Source organism: Pyrenophora tritici-repentis, chromosome 1 (assembly GCF_003171515.1).
Source record: "Pyrenophora tritici-repentis strain M4 chromosome 1, whole genome shotgun sequence".
Lineage (NCBI taxonomy): Eukaryota > Fungi > Ascomycota > Dothideomycetes > Pleosporales > Pleosporaceae > Pyrenophora > Pyrenophora tritici-repentis.
This window is the reverse complement of record NC_089390.1, coordinates 9,045,043-9,066,165: the sequence shown is the minus strand read 5'-3', so window position 1 is coordinate 9,066,165 and position 21,123 is coordinate 9,045,043. Positions and strand designations below refer to the sequence as shown.

Sequence of the window (21,123 nt, the reverse complement as noted above, 5' to 3'; positions counted from 1 at the left end):
ATCTCCTTCTCTTGTTTCTCCCATTTCTCCCAACTCTCCCGTTATTCATGTCGCTTTGTGAGTTGTAGTCGGATTCGTAATCGCCATCATCGTAAATGTCGTTTCTTTTGCGTTTTTGTAGCATCTTGCGAGCACAGTGAGAGATATGTAAGAAAAGAAGAGAGATGGTGGGATAGTAAGAACAGTTTTTGAACCTAAGGTATGTATATGTCTTACTATGGGAGACTGGGAAGCTCGCCTGTTAAGAGAAAGAAAGGGAACACACAATCAAGTGAACCACATAAACGAAGAGAAATATAAACTTACAACTCCCCGCCCATCAACCACATCACCTAGACTCCATTCCCAATGACAATAACGAAAAAAAATGTGATCTATCTGGTATCAACTCGCAACACTTTCCCATACACTTAAACTCCCAAAATCCAACTAATAGACCATACTCCTTCCCCTTATGACATCCAACCGTGCTAACTGCTCCGCCAAGTTCCTCTGCGCATCTAGTCTTTCCTCCTCTCTTTTCCTAAATACCTCTTCATTCTCCTCCCGCGTCCGCCAATACCGCGGTCTAGCACTCGATCTTCTAACTTCGATATCGCTATCATCCGCACGTTGACTCCGACTAAAGGTGCGATGCAATCTCGACGGTCTAGCATCAACCTTCTTCTCACTCCCATTCGCAACACCCTCTTCTCCAGCTTGCTCAAACATCTCCCTCACAGCACCCGCCCTCCCCCCAGCGACCCCCAGCCCCAAAAACGCCACTTGTACCTCTCCCCCACCCATTCCCTCAGCAGCAACCCCATGACCCCTCCACGCCCTCTCAAACGGACTCCTCCCCTTCCCTAAATCGCGCCAACTCTGCACCACAAGCCTAACCTGGCCACCCGTCTGATGCACAAAATCTTGTCTGCTGACCGCCCAATCAGCCCCACAAACCTCACAACTCTGTGTGAAGGCGTATTTCCAACCTCGTCGCACCACATTATCAACGGCGGCCATGAGACCGGCGTGGCCGCAGTCTGTGTCGCGGTGACCGGTGAGGGCGTGTGGGAAGAGTGGCCAGAGGTGCTTGAGCAGGTGCTTGCTGTGGGTTGTGAAGGAGGGGAGAATGATGGCGAAGGAGGTATGGAGGAGGAAGTTGTTGGTTTGTGAGATACGGGCGCGTATGCGCAGGGTAGTTGGAACAGGTGTTTTTGAGATGCGTGCCATGGTTTTGTGGTCGTGGGAGAAGGTGGAGAGGGGGATGCCGTGGCTGGGGCCATGCAGGTGGGCGTTTAGTGCTAGGCGGATGTGGTGGTAGCGGAGGGTGTATGTGGGGGAGCCGGTGAGGTAGCTGTTGTAGTCTAAGCATTCTCGCTGCTTTGGCGGCGATGGTGTTGTTGTTGTGGTTTTCGTCCATCTGGGGGATTGCGGTGGGCTGGGCTCAGCGTGGTTGGGACTCTCGGATGCGTCCCAGGCGTGGAATTTGTCGCACCAGGCGCAGAACCAGTGGCCGGGGAATGCGCGTTCTACGACTTCTTCGATTACTCGTCGCTTTTCGAAACGGTTCTTGCTGCCATCGATGTGTCTAGTGAGTACGTTGGTGCCAAGGGCGTAGTAGATGTAGCGGCTTGATAGGCAGAATGAAGCTGCGGTTGCAGTGTCTAGGTATGTGTTGACATGTCGTATCAGCTCAATGGGAAGACTGAGTATAGGCGCCGCGGGCGCTGGTATAGGTTGTAGTTTTGTGATTGTTGCTAGTGAGTCTGAGACTTCTCGTTCGTAGGTAGAATCCATGCTCGTTCTTGAGCTGGTTGGTTCCGAAGCAGAGTCGATAGTCGAGGAGTGTGATGATGCCGAGGAGTAGGCGCTCACTGAGCGACGGAAGAGACCCATCTTGATATCCAACTCTTTTCCCTTCTCTTTTTATGATAAGATACTACTCTTTCAAGTCCAACAGTAGTCCAGTGGCAGATAGGATCAGATATAAGGCACCCGCACACACAACAGAGCGAGTCCCCAAGATATATGACAAACGCGTCGAATTTCCAAATTGATAATAATAATAAACGCTGACTCGAGACTCTTCACACGTACCAAAAAGCCAATTTCAATCCAAGCCTAAACACGCCGGCCGTCCATCCCCTTATCAGTGCGCACACCACACACCACACACCTCTGCCCAGGCCGACCTACGGGGTAAAGGGACAACAAAGTAACAGCATGACCTGTCATCCAGACCCGCAACCCTGGCGTCTCCAACGGGCTGTGTGACAGTGGCACACGCGTGCGCCGCATCATCCAGACCCGGCATGTGCCTGGCCTAAATGCCAGGGTCCCACCGGGCTCGCGCTGGCGGTGAAGGTGAGACAAGAACCTTCACCTGATGAGTGGTCCTTTCTCAATCAGGCCTACTAGCGTAGTGGGGGCAGCTGGGCAGCTTACAAGTCCCTAGTTGCAACGTCAACAACGCGGCCGGTGGTGCAGGGCGCGAACGTCGGCAAGGAAAACGTGTTGCGGCGTTTGGTGGGGGTATGCCTGTCTGCTGCCATGACCAACACGCCACTTTTAGCCGTACACACACACACACACACTAAGGGTTGACTCGGAGCCCTCCCCTCCCAGCGACGAGTTGGAAAGATTTAGAGTTAAAGGGGCGGCGGCAACTGCCAAACTGCACATGCAAGAGAAGCGGTTTCTGAGCGAAAAGAAGGTTCTAGTTCATTAATAGACGGATGTGGTGCCGTCGGTGTATGGCGCTATGCTGCGTGCAGAAAAGGAGGAAACTTGACATGTCGCCGGTGTGTGCGAACTAGCCATGTCGCGGATGAAAAAATGGCGTCCAAACATTCAATAGAGCGGATATAGTACAAATGCGCCTTCTTATCCCCTCGAAGGACGCAGCCCTAGGGTCATATCGTTACAACTTCTGCTCTCCGTCGTTCAATCATCTTGCGCTGCCCCTAACGAGGAGACCATCATCTCCCCTGGAAAGCGAAAAAGCCGGTTTACCGCGGTAGCTCGGGGTTCAGCTTGAGCTGAGGTACTGGTGGGCCGGTTCCTGCTCTCCGCCTTCTTTCGCGCTCGTTGAAGCCCACGGGCTGGTCTAGCTGCGTGGCCTTCCTGAAGCGGCCGCCAACGTTGTGTATCCAGTTCTCGCCCTCGTCAGCACCAAGCCAGTACCTGGGCGCGCCGCTAAGCATGACGCGACCGAGCTGACCCTTCCAGCCGCTACCTTCCTCCTTGCCTTCGGCGAAAGGGTTCTCGGCGAGGTCGGTTGCGGACGTTTGCATATCATTCGAGTTATACCACGCAGCCGAGGAAGCGTTGGCAGCAATGTGCTGACGGAGACACTGGCGCGCGAAAGCCAGCATGATGAAAACAAAGTAGACGCGCAGGGCCCAGAAGCCCGAAATCAGCGAGATACTCATGATGCTGCCGCTCTGGAAGACGGCATTGCCAAGTCCTGCGCCGTTGCTTGCACCTTGGCCTACGGCGACGGCGTTCTGACCAGCCTGTATGCCCTTGGTGGGCTCGGCGATGATTTCAACCTGCGTGACATTGTGCTTGGGGCTGGTGAACCCCGCGTTGTCCTTCATGCCAGGCGACAGTCCTGCATTCTCATCTGGGTGGCCGGCGAGCGTGTAGAACCATGCGATGCCGAAGAAGGCTGTGTAGAGCGCGTTGATGACCGAGTCGAGGGCATACAAATGCGCCAGCAGGACAGTTTCAAAGGGACTCTGTAACCGGATGTGCTTGTACAGGTGTGTGGTGGCGAGGAGGGCAAAGGTAGAGTAGAGGTACATGGACAGTTGCCATCCATCGATTTTGGCGCCTGTCAGCAGGGCGAGGAGGCCGTAGACGCCAGAAGCCTTGTTGATGACTTGGAGAAAGGTGATGACTTCAGCGCCAGTGCGGAGCGACATTTTCTGGAGGAATGTCTGCGGTTCCAAGTCAGCACTCGACATGTCGTATTGCGCGGTGCGGCCTCATTAGGTGCATGGTGTTTGTTGACGTACCTTGGGCCGCGGGATCTCCAGAATGTGAGAAGGCGCCATCATAGTGGCGGTTGGTCGCAGACGAAATGTCCACGTGTGCGTGAATGCGATTAAAATACCGCTATGATCTGATATAAGACTGCAACTTTGTGTGTATGTTTACGAAGTTGACAATGGGAAAGGTGAAAGAGCTTGATTGCGGAAGCGTCCGGCTGGAGATTTGCTCATCTTCTTGCAGGGCTGAGCTAGGCCCCTTTCAATGACAACGACTCGTGCGCCTATTTACATATGAATCGCTATCCCCAAGTCTTGGTGGATATTCCCAGCATATTTAGACCAAGACTGGTTTTTAATTCTACTCTCGTCGTGTTGTTGTCCGTCTCTGGATCGAAGGTAAGGGGTACATCAATGACGTAGCTATGGCCTCAACCGCGGCCAAAGTCAAGGCAGCCTTCAACTGCCTATGTGACACTATCGTACATGTAGGAAGAATTCGAACTGCAACATATCGTATACTCTACATTTCTCTTTTTAAAACTATCCCAAGTACACCATGGCAGACTACCACCCTCCAGCACCCAAACTTCAGGAGCAAGACCTCAAGGGCAAGGACAAGGTCGCGATAGTAACGTATGACTCTCATCGTTTGTAGAAGCACGATGCAGTCTTTCCGTAGTCTGTCTTATTCAATCATACTATTTTGACTTCTCATATTTTCATCACGAACCTGATCCCACTCAGCGGCGCAACCAAAGGCATCGGCCGCTCCATTGCCCTCTCCCTCGCAACCCGCGGCTGCTCCATCCTAGGCACCTACTCCTCCCCAGAGTCAGCCCATCTCTTCGACACCCTCACCCACACAGTCCAAGGCCTCCACTCCACCCCTTTAGATGCCCCCAAAATGCGTGGTGTAGTCGCCGACATCACAACCCTACCCTCCATCAGCGCCATCCTCACTTCTCTAACTGACCACTTTCACAGCCAAAAGCTCAGTATCGTCGTCTTCAATGCGTCTTTTAATACAAGACCGCGTGTGGGGGCAGCTTCTGAACACGACATTTCGAGTTCGTTGACGGGAAACTTGCATTGGCCGATTGTTGTCATGGAGAACTTGGTGAGGCAGAACATGTTTACGGAGAATAGTCGCGTTGTGGTTATTTCCTCGGATCGCGTTCGTGATCCGTCACCGGGCTCGGGCTTGTTCAATGCGACGCGTGCTGCCATGGAATCCCTTGTGAGGTCTTGGGCTACTGAGCTCCCATACGACTTCCCTGGGACCACTGTGAACGCTGTGTCTGTTGGTTTGACGGATACACCCGGGCTGCGGTCCTTTCCTCCTGCTGCGGTTGAAGCGTTGAAGGAGCAAAGATTGAAGAAGGTCAAGGTAGTGGAGGGAGGGAGAATGGGGTACGCCGAAGATGTAGCCGATGTTGTGGATTGGTTGGTTAGTGAGAAGAGTCGATGGGTTACGGGGAGTGTGATGGCGGCGAACGGTGGGGCAGAATGGGTTGGCGGGAGCTCCTGAAGAAAGGGACATTGAGAGATGGAAACACATGCTATGGTATGTCATATATGGACATATTCCTCTGATCGAATACAGTGGTGGTACATGTCTAATGGCGTCAAAGTGTCGTAAAGCGCCGGTATATGCTCGTGATGTTCCTCCGCCGTGAAATAACGCCAGAATGTTGCCATAGTATACAAAGCATGGACTATCGTACATTCTCATCCACCCGTACTTCGGACTGTATAGCCTCGTTATGGTTGATTGAGTCATGTTGGACCTCCCAACAGATCGCTCACTCTTGTTGAAGGTTTTGTGCTGCGTCTCTCAGGCTATGCCGCAAGCCAGTGGAGCTTGCCTTCCGGTAAATCATCAGTTACTGTTTGCATTGCCGACCATCTTTTCGATATCGCGGTCAATAGCTGGGGCGAAACCAAGCAGAACTGTGTTCATCATCATCGTTCCTCGATGAGATATTTGCGGTTACTTCGGGCTGCTCCGGAGATGGAGAGGCTTGGCTAACCTCCTCGTCTGTATCCTTGGGAGTATCCATTAACTTCCTCGCTATTTCTCTCTCCTTTTTGATTCGTAGTCTGGATTCCTCGGTGAAGGAGAACTGGGTAAGTGTATACTCGATTTTATCTTCGACAAGCTTCTTCATGTGATTTGCAAGGCTTCTGGTGGTGAGGATGTTTGGGAAACGATAGCTAAGCCACAGGTAGCATACAATCATTTTGTGCAAATCTTCTAGAGACCGAAGGTATTCGCGGGTTCTGGCAAGCGGCACATCCATGACGCCGAGTGGAAGGGTTTCGCAGTCAAGAATGCTACCCGACTTTCCATCAGCGATATAAGTAGCGAGCTCTTTCAGGAACTTGGTCTCGTTTGCCTTTCGCGAGCTAACAGGCGCAGCGCAGAGCGTGATACGGTCTTGGATGCTAAGATTCTCGAGTGGATGGAGTACATCCGCAATTGCGAGCTGTTCCCTGAGTGCGCAAAGATGAAAGCGAGGATTCATCTCGGAGATTGTGTGTAGCCGCAACAAAATGTAGCTAAAAGGTGTACCAGGCGGGAAGTAGCTGGCAAAGCGTTCAACGATTACAGAGGGCGGGAAAAGACCCGCTGAGGTGATGGCTTCAGGCTCCTTGTTCATGCCGGCTTTCAAGGATACCAAGTCATTTCTCTCCAGGGTAGTAGCCCATCCGACTGTTTGCGGCTCGGCCTGGACCACTTCTTCTGTGTCTGGCTGCTTGTCATCGAGGCCAATGACTGGATCAATGGCGGTATCAGCAACAGATGCCTTTTCAGAATCCTTGGTAATGGCTTGGTGCGCAGTCTTGTAGCGACCGGCGCGACCGGCAATCTGCTTGATTTCGGAGATTTGCAAAGGCACCAATTGCTCGCCGTTGTTCTTGACAGTAGTTTCAAAGATGACACGTTTGATGGCACTATGCTTGTTAGTTTCACCTCACGTATACGATTAGACAACGCTCACAGATTGAGGCCCATGCCAATGGCGTCACTGGCGACCAAGTAGTCATAGTCATTGTCTGGGTCGTTGAACAAGCGGGCTTGTTGGGCCCTTGTCTCTGGTGGTAGGCCTCCATACACGATAGCACACTTCTTGCCAGTCTTTCTCTCGATTAATCGGCGTAAAGCGTGAATAGCCAAGACACTAAAGGCGACGACGCAGTCGCCCTTTTCGAGCAGATTTAGGTTACCTTGCAAGCTACGATCCATGGGCTGGAGAGGGGTGAGACGGTTATATTCGTGGACATGCACTTTGTCGCCTACGAGAGCACAAAGCTCCCGCATTATCGGCACCGTACGCGCTTCTCCACAAAGATGGATTTCCCTCGCCTGCAGGCCTAGGAAAGCCTGCGTCCATGCCCAACCTCGTTCTTGGTGACTGATCATTTGTATCTCATCTATGACGGCGACATCGAAAGGGGTGTTGAGTGGGGCCATCTCCACGGTGCAACTGAACATGCGGGCACGAGTGTCGTCGGGCATGCGCTGCTCCTCGCCAGTAACGAGCGCGCACGGTTTCCCCTTTGCATTGAGGCGTGTGTAGACCTCATGAGCGAGTAGGCGTAGTGGACCGAGATAGATGCCCGAATCGACTTCTTCTAGACGTTTAAGAGCATGATACGTCTTGCCCGAGTTGGTCGGTCCCACATGCATGTGTACGGTCCGTTGGATTCCTCTTGTAGCCGGGTACCATTCAGCCGGATATCTCAAGTCGGCCACATGTTTCTGGTTGTCCTTCTCTGCGGGAGTGAACATGGGAGCATATAGATGGTGGTAGAAGCGTTGCCTTAGTTCTGCTTGTACTCGACCCGGATATTCCTTGGCCTTTTCTGCCAACTCTATCACCTCAGGCGTCGCTTCCCTGATGGCTTTGTTTATAGAGCGTTGAAAGGAGAGCCAAACGGTATCATATTCGTCAGTTGTGATTTGAAGCGACCTGAGGGACTCAGCCTGGCCAAGGTTTCTCTCGACTTGTGCCAGTACATGGCGGATAGCCTCGAACGGGTTGTGGAGGTGGCGATTGGGAGCATAGATTTGAAATGGGTTGTCCGGACGACGAGGGTTGAATTGAGGTTGTTTTCGAGCTGGCTTTCTTGACTGGACTCGGTATGCGACCTGGGTTCGGGGGAGGAGGCGCTGAGGTTTCGACGCTGGTGAGCGGGCGGCGGAGGCGCAAAAGAGGCACAACGAGTTGCGCCGTGTGGGCAAAGAAAGCATGCCAACGACGGGGTATCTTGAACTTTACACTACAGCGATTAAAAAGCCATGGATTACGGTAACAGCGAAGACTATCGTGTATAGTCAAAGGCGTTCAACATGGACCATGTCATGGGTAGAAAAAGTTGAGCCAAGCACTAGGGACTAAGTAGAGAATTAACGTTAGAGACCTCCGGCGGGCAAGGGATCGCGGCCGCAGCTGCAACACGGCCTCTAGCTCCACACACCAAACACGACATGCGCACCCTCAAGCCCAAGCCCACTCCTCTGTAATACCCATTGCTGCTCAACACACGTGCTACTTGTATCTTAACGCGACTCGCCTACCACCTTCACCACTCCTTCCTCTTGCGGTGGTGGCATAGCTGCTGCCATACCCCGCCAACATGGCTTCCATGATAGACATTCAGCGCGACAGTACGGGCACATGATGTATTGACTCTAGCTGACAGCTGCTGACACGGCCCAGTCATTCTCAACGCTATCAAGCAGACGACCCGCGGCGACGTACGAGCAACGCCCCCTTCCCATACCCGTCCTCGGCTGACCACGTCTACAGTGGAAGATACTCATCTTGGACGAAGACACTCAGAAGTTGATCAACAACGTGGTCAAGGAAGATGACATTCTCAACCTCAACATTACAAGTATGCGACCGCCGCTGTCGTGGTGAAGACTGGTTTTGACCCCTGCAGACATTGAGCGCATCGAAGACCGGCGGCAGACGATACGCGACATGGACGCCATATACATACTCACCCCCAAACCCCACATTGTCGACTGCATGATGGCCGAATTCGATCAGCGGCGGTACAGGGGCTTCTTCCTGATATGGACAACATGTGGGCATACACCAAGTATCCGCCCCCAGGCTCAGGCTGATGTGCATAGTACTACCACCACACCTCAAGGAGCGCATAGACCGGTCGCAGATGGCTCGCGAACAGATTCGAAGCTTCAGAACCGTACATCTCGACTTCCACCCCCAGGAGTCCCACCTCGTCACATTCAAAGACCCCTGGAGCTTTCCCATCCTCTACCACCCCGAATGCAACAACCTGGTCGTCAAGCATATGGAGGATATTGCTGAAAAGGTGGCTAGTCAAATCATGCTGGTAAACCTGCGCTGACGTGCTTTAGATAACAGGAATATGCGTTGCGCTCGGCGAATACCCCATCATTCGATATTACCGGCCGCGAAACCCTACCCACGAGGCCAGTGTCCTGTGCTCCCACCTTGCGCGTTTCGTCCAAGACAAGCTGGACATGTACTCGCAGTTCAACCAAGACTTTCCTCCACAATCGAACCGGCCGCGCGGTGCCCTCTTCATCACCGACAGATCCATGGACCTCATGGCTCCGTTTTTGCACGAGTTCACATACCAAGCCATGGCCATGGACTTGCTTCCTATACAAGACAGTGACAAGGTTACATACCGAACCATTGTCAATGAGGAGGATCCAGAAGCCGAGGAGAAGGACATGGAGATTTCCGACAAGGACAAGATTTGGGTCGAGAATCGCCATCGACACATGAAGGATACTCTCGACAAGCTGATTAGCGACTTTCAAAAGTTCATTGCCGACAACCCTCATTTCACCAACCAAGACGCTCAGAACGCTGCGGGTATGAATGGACTGAATGCAATCAAGGATATGATCGCGGGGTTGCCACAATTCCAAGAAATGAAGGAAGCCTACTCGTTGCATCTCACCATGGCGCAGAAATGCATGGAGATTTTCCAGAAACACAAACTACCGGACTTGGCATCAGTCGAGCAGGTGAGTGTCTCAGTAACCGCCTGTTGCTCGTACTAATGGATACAGTGTCTGGCCACAGGCCTCGACGAAGACTATCGAAAGCCCAAGAACATGACGGATCAGATGGTTAGGACCTTGGACGACGAAGAAGTAACGCCAGCGGACCGACTACGATTGATTGCGCTTTATGTTCTCTTTAAGAATGGGATACTACCAGCCGATCTTCAAAAGCTCCTGTTCCACGCACAACTTCCCCCACCCGATGGTGAAGTCATCCGTAATCTCGATCTTCTAGGTGCGCGAGTTGCCAGACAACTCAAGGAGAAGCGGGATGCGCCTCAGCCTCTCTTCCCACCTAAACCAGCGCCTCCACCAAACGCTGAAGATTATGGCTTGTCCAGGTTCAACCCAGCCTTGCAGGACATGCTTGAGGAACATGTCCGTGGCACATTGCCACAAGACGTTTTCCCATTCACCAAGATGTCGCCCGACGATGCCGCTCAGATGGCACAAGACAATTCTGCCCCAGCTTCTCTTCGCTCTGCGAAACCCACATGGGCCAAGTCGAGGCTAGCCAGCGTGGAACCCCGTCAACGTGTCATCGTGTTTGTGGCAGGTGGTGCAACATACTCGGAAGCGCGTGCCTGTTACGACGTTTCCAACAAGACATCGCGCGATGTCTTCCTCGTCACATCCCACATGATGAAGCCACAGCTCTTCCTCCGCCAAGTCGGCGATCTCACCCAACCCCGCCGCAGTCTCCGTTTACCCATAGACCAGCCCCAACCAAAAGCCCCAGAGCATCTCTTCGAGAAGCCAGAGCCGCCCAAACCAGCGCCACCTCCTGCCGGCACTAAACCCCAGATACCCGGAGGCCTACCAACTGGACCGCGAGTCGCTCCTGGCCCGCCCAAGCCCCCAACGGCTGCAATGGCTGCAGTCAATCTCAACTCGTCCAAACACAGCCCCGCGGCGTCTCAGAGTAGCACCAAGCCTGGGAAGGAGGAAAAGGAAGAAAAAAAGAAGAAGAAGAAGTTGCATTTGTTTTCTTCAAAGCATTAGTGGGGTGATTCTTCTTGTTGATGTTGGGTTAATTACAAGCCGCTTCGTGCGCGTTTTTCCTGTTCTGTTTTTGTTCATAGCGAAGGCAGGGGGCATCTTGATGCATGGTTTGACATGGCATGGCATGGCGTTGGGTGGTGGGATATATGTAACATCTTTGTTTGTTTGTGTCTTTGATAAAAGATTGACTCACTGGTTGGGTCGCAGGCATAGTGAGGTGTTTGGTGTTTTAGAGGCGAAATAATAATGCTGTTTTTGTGTTTTTGTACTTTGCTGAAGTGAGAGTTGTTGAAATTGGGAAGATGGAGCGCTAATTCGAAAATTTCTATGTGAAAAGAGACTGAGCTTCGTTCATGTTTACGCGTCTTTGACACGCAAATCTAATACAATCCCTTCCTTCCCTTTCCCCTCTCTTCTCCATTACTCCTATCATGCACCCCTCATCCTCGTCTCCCATCTCCCCCTCCCTACTCCATCCCCGGCGCATAAAACTCCCCCCTCACCCACGCCAGCTCCCCCTGCCCTGAACTCGACCCTAACCCCCTCTTCTCCACCTTCTCCCTTACAAACTCCTCATAACTCGCATACGGACTCCCCCTTTCCTGTGGGCGCTGGGCCGCCCACGCTAGATACGCTTTCTTCTCTGCTTCTGCTTCTTGTCTGCTTAATTCGTGTTGTTTGGGTTTAGGTTTGGGTTTCCATGGTCGGCTGCGGGTTTGGGACTGTACTACTTCTATTTCGTCCTGCTGAGTCTGAGATTGCGATTGTGCTTGTCTTTGTACTTGCACAACTCGCCGTCCGGTAACAGCATCTCTACCTGCTGCCTCACGTGCTTGAGCCAACAAGTCCACATGCGCTGGTGCTTTGCATGTCGTGGGTTCAGTGTGGCCGTGGTTGATGGGGTGGTGGGGTTGGGCATAGGGGTTCGTTTTGTTGCGCAGTTTGGAGAGGAAGCGTAGGGGTGCTGAGGTTATTGAGAGGCCGTTTGCCATGCTTGTGGTGGAGATGGAATGTATGAGGTGCGATGGTGGTGTAGCGAGGCGAGGTGAGGTGAGGTGTGGGGAAGAAGTTGAGGTGTGAGGAGGGCTGTGAACGTGGCGCGGTTGGTTGGTTTGGTTTGGTGAGCAACCAGGTTGATATGACCGTGCTGTCTTTTTCCGTGGGTGTGGCACCACCCTGTCTTGCTAAAGATGGACGGTTTGATGATATATCCCCTTGATATATCTTTAATGTTTTTCCTTTGGAAGTCGTAAGCTGCAAACCCCAAACACAATTCCTAGCTCTTTCGTACTATATATTCTCCTCTCAACATCATATGTAGCCTTTCCCTTGCTCTTCCAGGGGGGGGGGTTGTTCCCAAAAAAACTCTTTCGTAACCACGCCGTCACGCGGCACAGCCAGGGTTCATATACGATTCCCAAAAGGGCGGTGTTGCAGCCTAGCAGGTACAGTTAGGGGGCTACGAGGCGTCCAGCCGCTAAGCCGTATCTAGCATCAAGCAGCATTCATGGAAGGCTGCCTATATGCCTATAATAGGAATGAAGTACAGCACGAAGAAGCGTATTGCAAGAACGACCATACCATTGCTGTAGAAGTAAAAACAACCAAAAGAAAAAATCAAAAAGGTATTAAACAGTGCACTACCGAATGCAAAACCAATAGAGTTCGCACGCTTCAAACCGCAGCCTCTAACCATCGTACATTTACCACATCCTCCCCTTTCCCTTACCCCCAGGCGCAGGACTGAGCGGTGGAAAAGCATCTTCCGCGTCTTTCCTGCTCTGTTCCTCAGCCAGACTCAACTGCATTGCAAACTCCAGATCCGACATTTCACTCTCATTGCTCGATCCCGCAACTGCCTTGCCTTTGCCTGCTCCATTGCGCTGAGAACGTGATGGCGATGCCTTCTTATCCTTTGCGTACTTGATGGGAATTTCAAAAGCAGATGGAGGTGTCAAAGCAGACTCGTATATGCTAGGACCCGAGTTATCGTTGAGCGAGAGACGGATGGCTTCAGCGATGTCGGCATCGAGCTCTTCGTCGTCTTTGATAGCCGGAGATGAAGACGAGGCCTGGACGCTTGGCTCTGGTATCATGGTTTCGGCGCTTAGTGCAGCGCTCTCGCGTTCAATGCGACGTAGCTCCTCTGCTTCCAAAGTCTCCTGGGAAAGCATCGCAGCATATGCCAAAGCCTCCTCTTCACTCAATAGTTCCGTACCAAAACGCCCAGCCAGACGCTCTGCTTGCTTGTGCCGCTCCTTCTCGTCACGTTCCAGTTCAAACTGTTCATTGGCAATATAATGCTTCAGGTTGCCCCTGCCTGTACCAGGGAAGCGCTCCCCAGCATTGTTGCTACCTCGCTCCGCCCTTCTTAATCGGCGTTTGCTACTCCTGTACTGGTCGGCTGCAGAGGAGCTATAACTCCAGAACCGGAGTTGATTGCCGAGCGACACGGCACCGCGTAGGACCGTCGGATCAGGGTCAAGACAAACGGCGCCAGCAGCAAACATGTTGATACCGACACCCTGGACAGAAGCCTGAGCTTGTACAAGCTGCCGGCGAGCGCGGGATGCATGGCGTGAGTGCAACGTCGTGATAGGCGACATGCTTGAAGCTAGAGGATCCCAAGCCTGCACCAGTCCATCGTTTCCACCGACAACAAGATAGAGAGAGGTGACAGCCAAGCATGATATTTCAGGTGAGTCGGTATAAATGATGCGTACAGGAGCAATGTCGTTTGTGTATTCCGATGATCGTGATACAGGTGCTCGAATGTCCCAGAGCAGTACAACACCAGACTTGGTACCGGCAGCTACGAATCGTGCTCGCTGGCCGGGAATGTCTGATGGAGACGCAGGCTGGCTAGCAACAGACATTGGCGAAGCGTACGGCGAAGATGCGGTTGAAGCAGTCGAGAAGCCAAGCGCAGGATCTTCAGACAGTGTCAAGGTGGCAAAGGTTGAGATGTCCAAGGTAGTCGCGGTCACCTGAGTGCTCTTGAAACCTCCAAAGGTGAGTTTCGAGCAGCGCCATTCCTCAACTAGATTTGCTCGTTCTGGGGAGCTGCTGGTCGAAATGTAGGACGAACTCCGCACACGCGGGGGCACCTTTGTTGGGTCTGGGGTGCCAGTACCTGGTCCGCCAAACAGTGAACTAAGTTGAGCAGATTGCGGTACGGATGTGGGTGTTGAGGTATTTGTGGTCTTGTCTTTTCCATCTGTTTTGCATCGGGTGAAGCGTTTGACGTTGGCGATATCTCCCTCCTCCAGTCCGCACTCAAAGACAATCATGGCTTCACCAGCATAGTGGCCGTCGTCCCCAGCAAAGTCGATCTCCAATCTGCGACGCATATCCCATCCGAGACAGACTTTTCGGAAATGTTTTGGTGGCTGGCGGAGGAATTGTTGTATCTCTTTCGTCTCTGCAGTAATCTGCTCTTTGCTCAAACACATACCATCCCATGAAGTCCGAGGAGAATAGCTGCCATCTACGTCGGCATCACTGTATGGATCCGGTCTTGCTGTTCGTCGGCTAGGCTCAACCAGATTCCAGTAAACGCTTCGGCCTGTAAGCCAGCCCAGGTACTCGGTATGTTGCTCCATGTCACCCTTCGGAACCTGACTGCGAGTTGGGAACTTGGTCAGATAGAAGACTTCGCCAAGCGCATTGAGAGCGACTGCCCAGATGCGGTTCTGAGCATAGCGCTTCGATGAGTATTGCTCATCCACAGCAATGGCGATAATTGGCACGCCAGGGCTGAGCACCCAGCGTGCAGTCAACTCGCCACGCTGTACCCGAGACGAACGAAGACCATCGGTGCCGATGCTGCAAGCGGTGACAACACCAGCCGCAGAACCCACCATCATACCAATCAAGCCCTCGGAGAGTGTTGGAATGGTGCTTGACTTTGCAATCCAAACACTGCATATAGCACCACCATCGATACCGAGCTTTGGTATACCAGCTTCTGGCAGTGTGAAGTCGCTCGGTTCAGCAATGAAGCGGCCACGCATCTCCTCGAGGGAGCGATAGTAACACGAGCCTTCAGGGCATCCCTGACCATAAATCATGCCGTAAGGTTGAGACACGTCCATGACATTGGGACAGCCAACTACCTCTCCAGAACCCAGCCCCCATTCGGCAACGCCTGGAAAGCGTTCCGCGAATTGACCATAGAAATGAGGGTCGCTCTGTCCCCAAGGATCCACCTTCCCAATCACTGGGTCGCTACTGGTCACCATACCAATATCGTCGGCGCCATGAATGAAGCGGGGCATCTTCTTGTTCAGACCCGAGCCGAATGTTGCTTGTAGATGGTTGATGATGGTATACGTTTTGGCGTCATATGTGATCATTGGAGTGACAGTCTGCATTTGAGCAGCGCGGGAAGGTGTCGTGGGGACTTGGACGGGTTTGCCCCGGACAAGGGATCGCAAAAGCCTGGTTCGCAGAATGTACTCGCTCCTCCAGGACGCCAACGCAGTAAGCCTAGCAAAGCGCCGTTTCTCAGACCGAACAACAGTACCATTATCTTCTTGCGCTGAGCGAAATGCCGCATCTTCAAGGGAATGTGAACCGGGGAAGTAGCGACCGAAAGCAACCTGCCACGCGTGTGGGGTAGTTACTACATCATGGAAGCGGCGGGAAACAAGGGACACGGCGGCGAGGTCATTTGGCGAAAGATGGGCAATGGCGTGAATCAGGACCTCTGTGGAGAGTCAGAATACGGCCCCGACTATGTATTCATGGACTATAGGATCATTTATACGTACCATTTGGCAGTTTTGCAATAGGGGAACTCTTATCACCAGGCTTCGTATTGGCCTTGATAACCTCAAAGAGGGGGCCATCAGCATGTTTTCGCGGCGAATTTGCGAGCGCATTCTCATATTCGGTAATTCTATCCTTCGGCGGTGGGGAGGATGAGGCGACAGCCTTCAGTCCATCGGGCTCCCCGGTGTGATTTTCGTTGCTAATGTCGTCTGGACGCGTCGCATAGACTGCAGGTCCACCCGTTGGTGGTTCCCTCCACAGCTCACTCTTGTGAGGCTGCAGAGAGTGCTGCAAGTCATCGCTGCGGCGCTGTCCATGCTGGGAGGTGGTCTCGGTGGGAAAAGTGATTTGTTGGTGGGAAATGTTGTGTGATGCGCTTATAGGCTCTGGCTGCATAAAACTTTGGGGGCGTTTCGTGGGAGAGAGCAATCGACCGAGCTTGTTGGCAGGGCTCAGTCAAAGTTTATGGGATGCGTGCGCGGTTCGGATGGTCTGTGATGTTGGTGTTGAAGGATGGCGCTCAGGTGTTCAGAGGAAGGTTAAGTGACTCAATTGCCGCCAAGATAACAGATGTTAGTGAGCAGGATGACGATCGCCACCTGCACCCTCACGACGCGAACGTGGGGTACTAACAGAGATTGTACTGGCAAATCGTATTGATTGCCCCACTGTTTGCTTTTGCAGTCATCACAAGCACCACTTAGTACAATAGTGTATCAAGGTAAATCGGGATGATTCCGATAACTTCCGAACTATCGCATCAAAGCCAAACCAGGTGTATCAACCTCTGTACTAATACAAAAGGCATGTGAAGAACGCCAAGCTATATGCAACAAATCCCACTCTCTACTTAAGCCTCAAGGTACGTATAGTCGCGAGTATGCCGCCACATTCGTTCTGCAGCATACGCACGCCGTGTAGTTCTTGGACGCCAGCCCCACCCTACAATCATCGCACAAGCTGAGGCACCCACACGGCCATACCAACACTGTCCTCGGCGACATTTGACAAACCACACATTGAGGTCCATCAGAGCCCATACCCTCTGCTCCCGTATCCCAGCTTCCTGCAGTATTCGCGCCTTGTGGTGCCGTTGCGCTTCGCCGGTTGAGTATGATATCCTCAAGAAGTTGCTCTTCTTCTTCTGGCGACATATCGTCGCTGCCACCCACCTTGTACCTTGACGTAGTCAAGATTTTGGCTTCTTCACGCTCTAGAGCCTCCCTGTACTGCGAGCGTGTCATGATTTTCGAGCTCTGGAGATGTCGCGATAACAACTTGGCTTCCTCACGGTCTTCCCTCGTTCGTGGATCGAGAAGCTGAGAGAGACGAGAGAAATCCATAGCATCATCAGCCAAGGGAGTTTCTTCCCGACTGCGTTGGTAGCTATCGCGCGTGGGTGTTCGTTGGCCGTCATCAATGTCTGACCACTCATCGTTGTCTGTCGTAGTAGCAAATGACACCACGCTAGTCGTGTCATCGTCTTCTGGAACAACATAATCTTTGCTGTTGTCGACGTCGTTCCAGATACCGCCGTTACGCCACCAAGAATACAAGTAGTCGTTCAAACGCTCCTCGGAGACCTCAGTATCTGGCTCCGCGTAGAAACCGCTCTGTCGAAGTCTTTCTTTGGCGAAGGACTCCACGTCGAAAGCTTGGTCCTGACGAACTCGAGAACGGTCGTCCATAGTCAGCCACGGGTCGGCCGATATCGTCTGATAGTGCGACCGCCCTGGCCCTGATGTTGGAGTGTAGAGTTTCTCTGCATAGCGATCGGCAGCACGTTCTAGCCATCTAGGTCGATAGCTGATGGCAATCTTGGTCAGTGTCCAGTCTGTGATTCTCGCAGCGCTCAGTATTATCAGCTTTGCTATGCGGAGGAAGAATTGGTATGCCTGGAAATAACGGCTACGCTGCTGGAGAGCTGGGTCATGCTGTCCCATGGAGCTGGAAGGATCCGTAGGCGGCTTTACACCTCTTGTCTTGCGCTCTTTCGCGTAGCCTGATGTTGATGTGCCAGTGTTGATGTCAGTAAAGTTGACTGCCTCTACACCTGGCGCAAATGTCTCGTTCTTGAGCTCAGATGGGATGCTGCAGAGTGCTTCGCGGGTTTTTCTTCGCCGGGCGAGAAATTCATGCAGTCTCTTCTTGTCTAGCCATGTTGTGGGATGCACATTGACTTTGGTTCCCTCGTTGAGAAATACAGCCTCGCTGGCGGCAGTCAAAATCACGTAGCCCACCTTGAGAATGGTAGTGTAGAAGTCTTCGTGCCAGTTGATGGTTAGAGGCGTTATTGACGACAAATGAATGTTGGCATGTAAATTTCCATATGCAGCTGCAAACCTTTCCCTCAGTGTCCCAGTCTGTCCTGCAGGTGGAGAGAGTACAGTAATGAGTAGAGCTAGAGCATAGATGAAGCCACATACAGTGATGCCCACCAATATCAGCAGATGTGGGATGAAGCCGATGATGCACACTGTGGGGAATCTCAGTATGCCGACATGGTGATCTGGATCAGCGACCATCAAGGTGAGACGATTGAAGCTCCAAGCGAAAGCTGACATGTATGCGAGCCCCCAGATGGTAGTGGTGACGAGCCGGTATCTTGAACGCACGCCAAAGATTGCCAATAGGTTGCTGGTAAAGTAACTAAGACTGGAAATGAGTGAGATGAGCAAAACTTCCGGGGGTACATTGGCCATTCTGGAAAGCTTTGACTTGGGCATCATGAGCAAGGTGCCATCTGGAGTGAAGATGGACTTTTGTTTGAGAAAGTGAGTCAGAGCTTCAGCCTCTGCAAAGGCAAGCGAATGCTCGAAGATGGTCATTCCAACTTCTTGAATGGGACGACGACCTTGAAGAGCGCATGCCAAAGTGTCGATGAACTGACCAAAGCCCAGGGTGAGGAACAGAGGCCAAAGAAGAGCCATGGATCCAGCCACTCGCGGTAACGAGGGATCCAATGGGAACATATTCGCCGCTCGGCAAGACTCCTCTGTCGTTTCCCAGAAGAGGACTGTTGACGCAACACGCCACAGAAAGCCACCTTCCCCGGCAAAATCTGTATCCAGCTGTCTATCAGGCGCACCATATTGCATCTCTGACCACCCTGGACATGTTTGACAGCGTATAGCCCGTAGCACGCTTTGTATCTGGAAAAGAAACATGGCCAGGGGTAAGATGTAGAGGGCGAAGCGAAGGTAAAGGCGGTCGAAGGAGAGTGGTACCCGACTACTTCCGTAGAAGTGGGTTCGATTAAGAACTATCATCTGCACGAGTGTCGTCAATACAGCGTGTTATCAACATGCTATGCGCCGAAGAAGCTTACCAGGGCAAATGTCGCGATGGCCCATTTGGACGTTATGTAGCTGAACCAGGTGGCTACGTTCCTCAGGGCTTGCCATGCTGTCATATCTGCCTCGGCGACCGAGGCTGCTGATGCCACGGCGACGACAGATTCTTGTACAAAGCTGGCAGTGATGGTTACCGTGGTGTTAGTCAGGTTCGCCGTCGGTTCCGCGATGATGCTGCCGCCTGAGCGCATCATGTCTCCAAGAGAGGTAGCTTTGGCAAATAGACGCGGCAAGGCCATGAGCAAGTCCACGGGCGACGGCAGGAACGAGGTTGCGTTGGTGAGCGCGCCGGGCGTCTCCATGGTGGACGATATACGGCAATCCGACAGAGGCTATTAGGAGCACACGAGATGTCGAATGATTAAGTTAAGTCGTCATCAAGGTTGGTTCATGGTTACTGGAAGTGCAGGCATACTCAGCAGACAGCGTTTGTCGGCTATGGAAGAATGAACAAAACACGCGCCGGTCGTATGTTCCAAGTTTGGTACGAGACCTGGCCGTCCTGACATGGCGACCCGGTCAGCGTGGGGATGACGCTAGTTAGCGGCGGGCATCTGCAGCTAACCTTGGAAACTCCGCACGGCTTCCGCGGCTTCCTAGATACCTATGTACGTCTTATCACCGTTTCACCCCAGTCGCGGTAGACGTGGTGGAGATTAATAACAACAGTCTACTATCATCACACACACACACACACACACACACACACACACACAACAATCACAATGCACATGAGATTGATTGCTGTCCAAACATTTACATATCATAAACACTGCATCTGAACGCCATTCATGCTGGGGTATGATACATGTATACACTCAAGACTTTTCTCATCTACGCTGTCTTGGGCTTCTTCGTTCCGTACTTGGACCGAGATGTGATTCTGCTACCAACACCACCCTGCAACTTGTTAGTCTTCAGTCTTGCTTCGACACCATACAACTTACCAAGTCCAATGCTCCTCTAACCAAATGGTACTTCACACCTGGGCAATCCTGCGCTCGTCCGCCGCGCACCATGACGACTGAATGCTGCTGTACATTATGCCCTAGACTTTTCGTTAGCCCTCTTCCAGTACCCCATCACACTTATACGTACCTTCGCCAGGAATATACGCCGTAATGACCTTTCCTGTACTCAGTCTGACCCTCGCAATCTTTCTCTCACCCGAATTGGGTTTCTTCGGCTTCGTTGTGCCTACTTTCAAGCATACACCCTTCAACTCTGGCCTATCCCTCAGTTGGGGTGATCGCAGCTTTCGTGCCTTTTGCGCTATCCTTCCCTGCCGCAGGACTTGTATTAATGTACATTTGTGCGCGCGCGATGACGGTGTCGGCCGGATTGTGAAAGCGGGTGAGGTTGTCTGGAAGGCCGTGGCAGCGATTGAGGGCCATATCGACCGGACCGAGGTGAATGAAGCCGACGAGAAGGCTACCGGCCGTACTAGGCGTCGTAGAAATGTGAGGGGCATCGTTGGCGGTTTGGTGGGCTTGCGATGCTGGTCTAACACAAAAGTTCAAGATTCAACTTGATGGATGACTAAGCGGGCATGTTCCCTTGACACGCAACCCCATCCAGTCTTTCACTGCATCATCACGCAACATTTCATCATTTCTGTTGACAATCCAGTCACCAGCTTAATCACAGCAATCTAGTTCTCGTTTTCTTTTTCTCTCTTCACGCTGCTGAAATGATCGCATCCATCGTCTTCAGTTCATGACGCAGACTACAAAACTCACTGGCACACACGGTATACCGTTAGTCATTCCAGACCATCACTATTACCCACGTGTTCTACAAGGCAAAGGCAGCCAAAATAATGTGTCGTTCACTCATCAAGAATGCTCGCCCTTTCAGCGAGCCCGGAATGCAACTATCACCAAATAGTCGACAGTCGAGAACTTCGAAGTGGGCTACCAAACACCATCCTAGTGAAAAGATA

The 21,123-nt window shown here is 52.3% G+C and overlaps 7 protein-coding genes across 7 annotated transcripts; 2 read left to right on the top strand and 5 right to left on the bottom strand.

Moving 5' to 3' along the window:
- Positions 1-429: 429 nt before the first annotated feature.
- On the bottom strand, positions 430-1,878 carry PtrM4_035130 (uncharacterized protein; the record flags this gene model as incomplete). Its single annotated transcript, XM_001939331.2, has 1 exon — positions 430-1,878. The coding sequence occupies one exon, from the start codon at positions 1,876-1,878 to the stop codon at positions 430-432; it is 1,449 nt and encodes a 482-aa protein (XP_001939366.1).
- A 1,112-nt stretch (positions 1,879-2,990) lies between these two features.
- Positions 2,991-4,043, bottom strand: PtrM4_035120 (Kei1 domain containing protein; the record flags this gene model as incomplete). Its single annotated transcript, XM_001939330.2, has 2 exons — positions 2,991-3,923; positions 4,002-4,043. 2 exons carry the CDS (start codon positions 4,041-4,043, stop codon positions 2,991-2,993), a joined length of 975 nt encoding a protein of 324 aa, XP_001939365.1.
- A 490-nt stretch (positions 4,044-4,533) lies between these two features.
- On the top strand, positions 4,534-5,505 carry PtrM4_035110 (FabG, Dehydrogenase with different specificities (related to short-chain alcohol dehydrogenase); the record flags this gene model as incomplete). Its single annotated transcript, XM_001939329.2, has 2 exons — positions 4,534-4,610; positions 4,722-5,505. 2 exons carry the CDS (start codon positions 4,534-4,536, stop codon positions 5,503-5,505), a joined length of 861 nt encoding a protein of 286 aa, XP_001939364.2.
- Positions 5,506-5,899: 394 nt separating this feature from the next.
- On the bottom strand, positions 5,900-8,232 carry PtrM4_035100 (Superfamily II helicase; the record flags this gene model as incomplete). The annotated part of the gene is made up of 2 exons (XM_001939328.1): positions 5,900-6,932; positions 6,980-8,232. 2 exons carry the CDS (start codon positions 8,230-8,232, stop codon positions 5,900-5,902), a joined length of 2,286 nt encoding a protein of 761 aa, XP_001939363.1.
- A 386-nt stretch (positions 8,233-8,618) lies between these two features.
- PtrM4_035090 (uncharacterized protein) lies at positions 8,619-10,050 on the top strand (the record flags this gene model as incomplete). Its single annotated transcript, XM_066104101.1, has 6 exons — positions 8,619-8,649; positions 8,702-8,739; positions 8,792-8,879; positions 8,928-9,074; positions 9,124-9,326; positions 9,373-10,050. 6 exons carry the CDS (start codon positions 8,619-8,621, stop codon positions 10,048-10,050), a joined length of 1,185 nt encoding a protein of 394 aa, XP_065966303.1.
- Positions 10,051-12,758: 2,708 nt separating this feature from the next.
- Positions 12,759-19,483, bottom strand: PtrM4_035080 (F-box and WD domain-containing protein; the record flags this gene model as incomplete). Its single annotated transcript, XM_066104100.1, has 4 exons — positions 12,759-15,763; positions 15,828-16,146; positions 16,842-19,097; positions 19,157-19,483. The coding sequence occupies 4 exons, from the start codon at positions 19,481-19,483 to the stop codon at positions 12,759-12,761; spliced, it is 5,907 nt and encodes a 1,968-aa protein (XP_065966302.1).
- Positions 19,484-20,015: 532 nt separating this feature from the next.
- On the bottom strand, positions 20,016-20,652 carry PtrM4_035070 (mitochondrial 37S ribosomal protein uS12m; the record flags this gene model as incomplete). Its single annotated transcript, XM_001939324.2, has 3 exons — positions 20,016-20,081; positions 20,129-20,229; positions 20,280-20,652. 3 exons carry the CDS (start codon positions 20,650-20,652, stop codon positions 20,016-20,018), a joined length of 540 nt encoding a protein of 179 aa, XP_001939359.1.
- Positions 20,653-21,123: the final 471 nt, after the last annotated feature.